We start from the raw sequence: 10,722 nt of genomic DNA, 5'->3' as shown, positions 1-10,722 counted from the left end.
ATTGGGGGGGGGCCGTGCTGAGCCTGGTTTGGTCGCGCAGGGGGGCGCCGGGAGGCGGGCTGAGACCTGGCGAGCTCGGTGCAGGGGTGGCACAAATGGCACCGCCGGGGCAGGATGCGGCCCAGGGCGGGGGGGTGGCTTTGGGGGGGGGGTTTGTAGGGGTCTTGGGGTGTCCCTGCTGCGGTTGGAAATGGGGAAACCCAGCTGAGCATCCCCCAAACTGCCCCGAAATGCAACCTGCTGGAATTCGGGATGGTCGCCCCCCGGCAGGCACCGCGCCGAAACTTCGCCCCGATTTAGCTCGGGGGAGAAAATAAACCCTGGGAGGGGGTGGGAGGGGGGGAATTCCCCCCCAAAAAAATCCTCGCTCATGGTTTGGGATGGGAAATGCCTGGGCGATTCTCCCTGCACCACCCTCTCCCCCCCGAAGGCAAAACAAACCCCGCAGCCACCAAACCCCGCAAGGCGAGGAGCAGAGGGGCAGCAAGGGGGCTGGGGGGGCAAAGACAAAGCGACACGGCACGGGGGGGGACAGGGACGGGGGGGGGGGCACAGGGAAGCCGCGGGCAGCCCGAGAGGAGGATGCTCGGGGGGGGGTTTTTAGGGGAAACTCGGCGCTGCGCTGCTCCCCGCGGCCGCTCGCCGTCGCGATGAGTGATACGGAGCGGGGCAGCGGGGTCTGCATCAATCCGGCACGGCAGAAAAATGAATGAAAATTGAATTCCCCGAGGAGAAGGGGGTTGGGGGGGGAAGGGGGGGGGGCGGGGAGCCGCGGTCCAGACAGAAAGATAAATCAGAGCCTGGAGGAGAGGAGGAGAGCGCGATGCCTGCCGACAGCCCTGGGGTAATTGGGGAACCGCTTCGGGAGGGGGAGAGGAGGAGGAGGAGGAGGAAGAGGATGAGGAGGAGGAGCAGGAGAGGTGCTGTCCATGCACGGCCACGCGTCCTGCCGTGGGACTTCTCCCCCAGACCCGCTGGGGACAGCAGCCGCGTCCCCGGGGTCGGCCCCGGCCGCAGGTGGTGGGGGCTGCAGGGGCCTGGGATGCGCTCAGCGCAGCGCAGAGCCGGGTTTTGGGGCCGGGAGGTTTGGGGTCAGGGCCGACACCCCCACGGCACGGCGGGGTTTGGGGTGGGGGCCGGGGGGGCCACGGCTGCGGTGAGCAAGGAGCCGGGGTCCGGCGGTGCCACCGGGCGCGGGGTGAACACCCAGCAGCGGCTGATGACTTTTCCCGAGGAAGCACCAGAATTGCTGCATTCCTCCCCTCCATCCTCCCGTGTTTTATTTTCGCCCCTTTTCCCTTTTTTTTCCCCCAATTCTTGGTGTCCCGCGGGCACCCGCAGCGCGGGTCCCTGCCCGGGTCCCGTTTGGCTGTGGGATCCCTCGTGGAAGCTCGTGAAGCAGAGGTCCTCGTCCCCTATATCGCGATTCCCTTATATCGCGATCCCCTATATCGCGATCCCCTCTGTCGCGACACCCGCGCCACGCTCCGCAGCCGCCGGACCCTTCGCGCGCGGGGCGGGGCGCGCCCCGCAAGCCCCGCCCCTTCCCCGCAGGCCCCTCCCCCGAACCCCACAAACCCCGCCCCTTCTACGAGATGGCCACGCCCCCTAGGGCGCGGGGCGGGCGGGGATTGGCCCGCCCCGCCCCCGCCCCCCTGCGGGCGGTGACGTCAGGCGCGCTCCCCGCAGGGGAATGAATGGGAGGCGGGCGGCGCGGGCGGGCACAGCTGCGGCGCCGCGCCCGGGCCGCCACCGGCACCGGCACCGGCACCGGCACGGGCACGGCTGGGCTCCGAGCGCCGGCCCCGGGGCTCCGCCGGCCCTGCCCTGCCCTCCCGTCCCCCCAACCCCCGGGCCAATAAAATGATGCAGAGCTCCGCGCTCGCTGCCGAAGGGGCTGTCAAGGGGCTGCCGGAGATCCTCGGCGTGCCGGTGCAACGTAAGGACGCGTTTCTCTTCTCCCCCGCTTCGCTCCCTGCCGCAGGGCACGGGGGGAGCCGGGAGGGCCCGGCCCCGACGGGGAGGTCGGCGCGGCGCGGCGCGGTGGGGGGGTGCGGGGATGCTCGCGGTGCCCCCTTCCCGGCCCCTAGCGCACGACACCCCGCTTATGTCGTTTATCGCGACAGGCAAGCCGCGGCGGAGGGGAGAGCGCTGCAGCCGGGACGGGGAGGGCGGCGGTGATCCCGCTGCGGCTGCGGGCTCCCCCGCACCAGGCGTATATTTTATATATTTATATATTTATATCTATATGTGTGTGTGTGCACATGGCCATACGTGCCGCACAGCCACAGGTAGCGCACCCAGCCGCCCCCCCCCCGCCGCCGGGCTGCGGGCACAGCACCGCACGGGGACGGCCCGGCCCCGACGTGCTGCGGGAGAGCCCCGATTTTGCCCCCCCCCCCCCCTTTCCACGGGGCCGGCCGGACCCTGCCCTGCCGGGGGTGGTGGTGGGGAGCCGGCGGTGGGGGCGGTTTTGTTGCTGTTGTTGTTGATTTGATTTTTTTTTTTTTTTTTTTTTTTTTCCCGTTGTTTGCAAACGGTTCCGGAGAACCGGAGCGTCCCGGCGAGCCCGGGGACGGGGAGCTCGTTGGGGGGAGCCGGGCGATGCTCTGCGGCCCCGGGGCCCCGGGAAAGTTGTGGGTTTTTTTTGGGGGGGGAGAAGGGGATTAAGGGGGACAACGGTGCGGGGACGAACGGGACCCGAGCCCCGGGGCCGTGCTGAGCGGGCGGCTCTGCCTGGGGGGCGGCTGCATTTTGGGGGGGTACAGCCGGCTGTGCCCCGTCTGTCTGTCTGTCTGTCTGTCCCGCTCTGCCGCCGGCCTTCGCCCTCATCTGCTCGCTGCTGCGCCCCCAAACCCTCTTTTCACCCCCCTCCACCCCCAAATCTCCTTCCCGTGCCCGCTGCACCCCCCCCCGAGTCCCCCCGGTCCCGGCCCGGCCGCCGTCACCCACCCGCAGCCGCTGTCCGTGCGCCACCGGTGCCGGTCCCGACGGCTCGGCTCACCCCCCCCGCACCAGCTTTTTGGGGCTGTTTCCCCGTTTTTGCCCCTTTTCGTTCCCGTGGCCGGGCCCGGAGGCAATTACACGCCCCGTGTAACGGGTGGGCCCCCCCCCGGGGCCGCGGGGCTCTGTCCCACGGCCACATCCTGACCTCCCCCCGCAGCCAAATGACAGCTCCGGGGCAGAGCCGCGGAATCGGCGTTTATGGCCCCAAAATCTCGCTGCAGCAAGGGATAAACGAGGTGCCCGAAGGGAGATTCAGCCCCCAGCACGGCCCCTGTCCCCCTCCGGCCCCTCGGGGTGCCACCAGCCTTCCCCCCCACCACTGCCGCGGTAACCGTGCAGCGGGAATTAGCAGGGAAAAAATCAAACGAGATTTTGTTATTCGGATTTATTTAAGCACAGGAATTGGTGGCAGATAAATATCTTTTTGCTATATAGCCGTGTCCATATATATATATACACACACACACACATATACGTGCCACCGGGTTCTCCCCGCCGCCTGGGGGGCCCAAGCCGTGCAATTAATTAATTAATTAATTGCCTGGTGCTGAGCCCTGTGAGCAGCCAGCGGGCCCCGTGGCACCACGGTGTCGGGGCCCAATGCTGCCCAGGGATGTCTTCCCGGGGGGCAAGGGGCTGCCCCCGGGCGGGGAAATCCAGGAGAACCCCCCCACACCCCCCGGCAGCCCCTGGGTGCTTCGTGCTAATTGCCGGCCGTGATTAACAGCGCTCTTTATTAACGTCCTGCTGCAAGGCAGAGGCCGCGGGGTTGCGGGGAGCTCTTCCCGAAATGATAAAATAATAATTTTTTTTTTAAAAAAATCGCCTGCTATGGTGACACCAGGTCTGTCCCCCCCCCATCGCTGTCACCGCCACCGTGGGCGGCTGGGGGGGCCCCGCGGGGCTGTGCCACGCGTGGGGCCGCTCCGTGTGCGCCCATCCCGGGGTGGGGGGATCCGGGGGGGGTCCGCAGCGCCGTGTGGCTCCGGGCAGCCCTCGGGCAAGAGCCGCTCCTCGGCTCGGTTTTTGCTTGGCTTGGCTTTGTTTTGCTTTGCTTCGGCTTATTTTGTTTCGTTGCGTTTTGATTTGTTTTTATTTTCTTTTGTTTAGTTGCGTTTTGTTTAGTTTGATGTCATTTTTTTTATTTTTTTTATTTTTTTTTAGTTTTGCTTCATTTTATATTTTATTTTCGAATGTATATTTATTTATTTTTTTCCCCCCCCTGGCAATTTGGGGGCAGGCATTGTGATACCGATCGCGACTGTTTGCGTGTTGACGTGAAGCCGTGCCGCTGCCCTCGACAGCGAGAAACCTGCGAGCTCCCGAGCACCTCCACCTCCCCGCTCGGACAAATAAACACGCACATAAATCCCATTTCATAAAGCAGCACGTATGTTTATGAAATAAGTGAGATAATTCACTTTTCGGTGCCACCGACCCGGCCGCTCCGGGGCTGGGCATTGCAGTGCCGGGGTCTCTCTGGAGCAGGGTCCAGCTGGAATTGGGACCCCAAAATCTGGTGTTGGGCTGTGCAAGGGGTGAGAAAGGTGCAAAGGACGGCAAGAAGTTGGGTGCAGTCCCAAAACAAGCGGGGAGAGGGACTGCGGGACCTGCGTGTGCGGGGTTTTATTCATCCTCGTGCTGTTAATGTGACACGGGCTTAAATGCCAGCAATAAATACGGCCCGAAGGCCACTGGGATTGTAACTTATCTGCCCTCGAGAATTATAAAATAAGCTGGCTTCACTTGACAGACTTGTCAGTAACCCCAAAGTAATTTTAAGTAATGTTGGTTTGGTTTAGGCTGTAATGATATAATTTCCTACTGTGCCCTTTTCCTTTCTTTTTCCCCATTATTTTTTTTCTTAAACTTTTATTTTCTTTCTTTCTTTTCCACTTTGCTTTTACTTGCCTTTTCCCCTTTCTTCCCAATTTTCTTTTCCTTTATTTCTCCTTTTCATTTTTTTTCCTCTTTTCATTTCCTCCCCCCCCCTTTCCTTTTCCTGTATTTCCATTTCCTTTTCGTACCTTTTTCCCTTTTCTTTTCCTGTCTCTTTCCCTTTTCTTTTCCTTTATTTTTCATTTTATTTTCCTCTCTTTTCACCTTTTCACCTTTTCTTTTTCACCTTTTCTTTTCCCTTTTTATTTTTCCCTTTTCCTTTCCTTTTCTCTTTTATTTTCCTTTCTTTTTTCCCTTTTCTTTTCCTTTCTTTTTTATTTATTTTTTTTTTATTTTCCTTTCTTTTTTTTCCTTTTATATTCATTTCATTTTCCGTTTCTTTTCTTGTCTGCCCTTTTCTTTTTCTGTCTTTTCTACCTTTTTATTTTCATTTATTTTCATCTTTTTTCTGTTCTTTTCTGTTCTGTTCTGTTCTGTTCTTTTTCCATTTTGCTTTCCTTTCCTTTCTTTTCACCTTCTCATTTCCTTTCCTTTCTTCCTTTCTTTTCACTTTTTTTTCATTTCTTTCTTTTTTTTTTCTTTTCATTTTTCCTTTTTTTCCCTCTCTTTTGCCTTTTAATTCCTCTCATTTTGTCATTTCTGATCCTTTCATTTCTTTTCATTTTCCCTTCCCCTTTTTCCTTTTTTCTTTTTTTCTTCATTTTTCCTTTTTTTTCCTCATTTTTCCTTTTTTCTTCTTCCTTTCCTTTCCTTTCCTTTCCTTTCCTTTCCTTTCCTTTCCTTTCCTTTCCTTTCCTTTCCTTTCCTTTCCTTTCCTTTCCTTTCCTTTCCTTTCCTTTCCTTTCCTTTCCTTTCCTTTCCTTTCCTTTCCTTTCCTTTCCTTTCCTTTCCTTTCCTTTCCTTTCCTTTCCTTTCCTTTCCTTTCCTTTCCTTTCCTTTCCTTTCCTTTCCTTTCCTTTCCTTTCCTTTCCTTTCCTTTCCTTTCCTTTCCTTTCCTTTCCTTTCCTTTCCTTTCCTTTCCTTTCCCCTTTTATTTCCCTCTCCCCTCCTTCTCCCCTTGCCCATCCCTCTCTGGGGTGCGCGGGGCGAAGGCGCTTGCCCGGCCGCTGCTCCGGGGGCAGCCGAGCGGCTCCTAATCCCACCCGGGATTTGTGGTGGCCAGAACAAAAATCCCCCCAGCAGCCCAGATATTTCCCGTGAGCCGCTCTGCTGGCACCGGCGGGAGGGGAGGCAGAGCTGATGCCGGAGCATCTCCAGCTATGAGCGTGAGGGTTTTTTTTTTCCCAAAAAAATCAATTTTCTTTCATGCGTGCGTCTCAGCGTTCTGTGCATGGCTTTTACCGGGCAATCTCCCGCAGACTTTTACAGCCCCCCCTGTTTATTCCGAACTAGGATCGGGTAGAAAGAGAGAGAAACACCCCGGCTCTCCAGATCCACGGGAGCAGCCGGGCTGCGGGCAGATGCTGTGTGTGAGGCACCGCACACGCATCCTCCTGCAGCAGGGGGGCTGCAGAGGAGGCCAGGGACGCGTTGGCCACCCGCAGGGTTACCCCAAGCCCTGCTGGAGCCCCCCCCCTTGCTTCAGCCCCTTTCCAGCACCGGGGATCTGCAACATGCGGCTGGGAGCCGGCGGGCGAGCCTGCAGCCCCTGCAGGGGGGAAGCCGGGCACGCACGGTCCTCGGGGTGAAGTGGGAGCAAGCAGGGGAGGAAGAGACGTTTTTCCATGTGGGATCAAATTTTGGAAATCTATTCCTCGATGCCAGCGGGGAGGAGGCTTCAGTCCCTGCTCCCGGCACGGCAAACAGGTGGCAGAGCGCAGGAAAGCGAGGGGTGCACGCACGGAGCAGCCGGGGGGGGGCTGACGCTGCTTTTCTCTCCATCTCCCCCTCCCCAGAAATCCCCCAGTGCGCCGGCTGCAACCAGCACATCCTGGACAAGTTCATCCTGAAGGTGCTGGACCGGCACTGGCACAGCTCCTGCCTCAAGTGCGCCGACTGCCAGATGCAGCTGGCCGACCGCTGCTTCGCCCGCGCCGGCAGCGTCTACTGCAAGGAAGACTTCTTCAAGTGAGTACAGCGCCCCAAAAACCCCGCCAGCAAAGCAGGCAAGCGCACACACCATTTTAAAGCATCATTTCTCCAATTTTTTTTTTTTTTTGTCCTGTCTGTATTTTTTTTCAAGCCCAAGTGCTTAGAACAAGGAAATTTTGCCGCTTCCCGGCTGGCCCAGGCTGGGTGCTGTTTGTCAGGATTTAACCCTACAGACCCAGCTCCCCCTCACACTCCCTGCCCAGCTCCCTTTTATATTTTGCAGCCCGAATTGATCTCGGTTGGCAGCCCCGCGGTGCTGGGAGCTAGAGGGCAGGAGCCACCCGTGCAAGGCGCAGCGCTGCCTGCTCCGGGGCTCTGCTGGTGCCGCTTCTCTCCCTTTGCTTTTATTTTTTTTCACATTTTCCCCCCCATTTTTCTCCTCTTTTTTTTTTTTTTTTTTCCTTGCCTTTTTTTTTTTTTTTTTTTTAAATTTTATTTAATTTTATTGCTTTTATTTTGCTCCTGGTGTGCAAAAACCTCGTTTCATTTTGTTGCTGCTTTGCAATTGGCCCCTGAGCCGCGTGATGCACCCTCCTCGGTGTTTTCCCCAGCTCCTTCAGGGAAGAAAAACCATTTTCCAGGGAAACTTTTTCCAGGGAAAAAGAAATGGACTCTTCAGCAAAGACGCTTTATTCCATGATTGCTGGCAAAATCTGGGAGTTTTCCCCAGGGCTGGCAGCGGGTGTTGCACCAGGGCCGGGCACAGCGGGTACATTGGCGTTGGCTGCTGTGACGTGAGGCGGAGGGGAGGAGGGACGGATCCTGCTTCAGGTGATGGAGCCGGGCCAACAAGGAGCTGCCACACCTCAGGGACAGGGGCTACATCCCTGTCCCTGTCCCCTGCAAGCCCCAGGGGGGCCGTGCCGCGTGCCCCATCCTTCATCCCCGGCTAAACTGTGAAATGGCGATTACATGGCCGTAATCCCCAGGCAGGACTTTCCCCGGTTTAGTGGCACAGGGGGCTTGGTGCGGGGCTTCAGTGCCCCTTGGGAAGCCAAAACCAGCATGGATAAACCCTGGTGCTGTGCAGATTCCCCTTCTCCTTGCTGCTGTGGCAGCCAAAAGTCACTGCGCAAAATGCCGCTGGGATTGCTCGGTGGGCAGGCGGCCGCCCCAGCCCTGGTGGTAGCGTTTCCCCCACGACGCTCTCCAGACTATTAATCTCAAAGTCATTTAAATAGCTGCCCGAAAGGTGTGGGTAATCGATGTTAATTAGAGCCGGGAGCTCAGCGATGTTCTCAGATTAGGTCCCGCCTGGATTATTTCGCGCCGATCGATAGCTCCACGGTGGCCGCTCGCTTCACCTTTATTTCACCTGCCCCTGGACCCCGGCTCCGTGACCTGTGGGGCACGTGGGGATTTCAGGCCGGCTTCTTTGGGGCTCCCAAAAAAGCCAGTTTTTTTTTTTTTTTTTTTAATTTATTTACTTTTTTCCCCCAATCACTGTTCCTTGCTGATGCAATGAGTGTGCCCTTCTGCAGGCTTGCTCTTGGGCACGGGGAAATGGGGTCTGTCTGTCCTGTCCATCCCTCCCTCTGCCCCATCCTGCTGTCCTGCGGGTGCACATGGAGCGATGGCACCCTTTGCTTTCTGTCTGTGGCCCAGGGGGGCGAGATGCACGCTTGTTGCACACTCCTTGCACGCTCCATGCAAGCTCTGTCCAAGCTCTTTGCTCCTTGCATCATTCTTGCACTCTCCTTGTGCACCTCTTCCGTGTTCCTTGCAACTCCACGCACTGTTCTTGTAGGCTCCTTGCACACTCCTTGCACGCTCCATGCACCATTCTTGCAGGCTGCTTGCACACCTCTTGCACACTCCTTGCACACTCCATGCACCATTCTTGCAGGCTCCTTGGAGACGTGCTGGGCCCCGCGCCCACCCCACGCCGGCGCGGCCGGTGCACCCAGCGGGCTGTCATTATGGTGTAAGAGCCCCATCATTCTGAATTAATCTGGGATTCATCATGCTAGCGGGGCGGTGTAATTAATTTATTTGGTATTAATGTGGATGAAATATGTACTGTCCTTGCAGGGGAAATCAGGCAGCCTATAAGCATTAGTTAAAAGAACCATTAAAATCAAACCTTCCTTGGATCCATTAGGCCGGTCTCTCATGCTGAAGAAGATAAAACCCCGGCGTGTGAAGTGTCATGCATAATTAGCTTGATTGCTGGTTTAAACTTTGCCCCCTCTCCCAGCATCCCCCCCCCACAGCCCTTATTGCACCGGAGCCCACCCGTGCCCGTCCCCGGCCGGGGCTCAGGGCCACCGCTTGTCCTTGCAGGCGTTTTGGGACCAAATGCACGGCGTGCCAGCAGGGCATCCCCCCCACGCAGGTGGTGCGGAAAGCCCAGGACTTCGTCTACCACCTGCACTGCTTCGCCTGCATCATCTGCAGCCGGCAGCTGGCCACGGGCGACGAGTTCTACCTGATGGAGGATGGGAGGCTGGTGTGCAAGGAGGACTACGAGACCGCCAAGCAGAACGGTAAGCGCGGCCCTCATGGCACCTGGTGCCCGCCTCCAGCCTCAGCTTTGAGGATTTTCTGGTCCCGGAGCGGGTGGGCTGCGCTTTAGGCAGGGGCTGCTCCTCCAGGCACGTTTCGGGGATGCTCACGCTGCTCGTTTGCTCCCAGATGACTCCGAGGCGGGGGCGAAGCGGCCCCGGACCACCATCACGGCCAAGCAGCTGGAGACGCTGAAGAACGCCTACAAAAACTCCCCCAAGCCCGCCCGGCACGTGCGGGAGCAGCTCTCCTCCGAGACGGGGCTGGACATGAGGGTGGTGCAGGTGAGCCCCGGGGCGACCCTCTGCCCCCAGGACGGGCTGGTCCCAGCAAGGGGGGTGCTGGGCTGCGGGGTGCTGGGTTGCATGGGTGCTGGGGTGCTGGGTGTCACGGATGTGCCATGCTGGGGTGTCAGACTGCGGGGTGCTCGGCTGCACGGGTGCCTGGAAGCTGTGGTGCAGAGCTGTGGGGTCCCGGTGTGCGGGGTTGGGCTGTTTGGGCGCTGCTGTGCTGGGTCAGGGGGTGCCGCGGTGCCACCCACGTCCCCGTTGCCTGCCCCAGGTGTGGTTCCAGAACCGGCGGGCCAAGGAGAAGCGGCTGAAGAAGGACGCGGGGCGGCACCGCTGGGGGCAGTTCTACAAGAGCGTCAAGCGGAGCCGCGGGGGCGGCAAGCTGGAGAAGGAGAGCTCGGCCGAGGACTGCGGCGTCAGCGACAGCGAGCTCAGCTTCCGCGGTGAGCGGGGCCAGGGGCGAGGGGCTGGGGGGGTCTGTGGGGTTTTCCATGCACTGACACCCCCTCTGCTCTCCCCCTTCTCCCCAGCAGAAGACCAGATCCTCTCCGAGCTCGGCCACACCAACAGGGTTTACGGCACGGTCGGGGACGTGGCAGGCGGACAGTTGATGAACGGGAACTTCTCCATGGACGGGACGGGACAATCGTACCAGGACTTGCGGGACGGCAGCCCCTACGGGCTCCCCCAGTCGCCGTCGTCCATCTCGTCCCTGCCATCCCACCCGCCCTTGCTCAACGGGCTGGACTACGCCATGGACAGCGGCCTGGGGCTGGTGGCACACGGGGCGCAGGGGGTGAGTCAGACGCTGCGCGCCATGGCCGGGGGGGGCCCCACCTCCGACATCTCCACGGGGAGCAGCGTCGGGTACCCAGACTTTCCCACCAGCCCGGCCTCCTGGCTGGACGACATGGATCACCCCCCCTTCTAA

General features: G+C 59.1%; 1 protein-coding gene across 1 annotated transcript; it reads left to right on the top strand.

The window, feature by feature from the left end:
* Nucleotides 1-1,693: 1,693 nt before the first annotated feature.
* Nucleotides 1,694-10,722, top strand: LHX4 (LIM homeobox 4; the record flags this gene model as incomplete). The annotated part of the gene is made up of 6 exons (XM_082766538.1): nt 1,694-1,939; nt 6,801-6,972; nt 9,280-9,482; nt 9,631-9,785; nt 10,063-10,234; nt 10,325-10,722. The coding sequence occupies exons 1-6, from the start codon at nt 1,864-1,866 to the stop codon at nt 10,720-10,722; spliced, it is 1,176 nt and encodes a 391-aa protein (XP_082622664.1). The 5' UTR covers nt 1,694-1,863.

This window comes from Aythya marila, assembly GCF_965140915.1.
Source record: "Aythya marila genome assembly, chromosome: 8".
Classification (NCBI taxonomy): domain Eukaryota; kingdom Metazoa; phylum Chordata; class Aves; order Anseriformes; family Anatidae; genus Aythya; species Aythya marila.
This window is presented reverse-complemented; position numbering and strand designations above follow the sequence as displayed.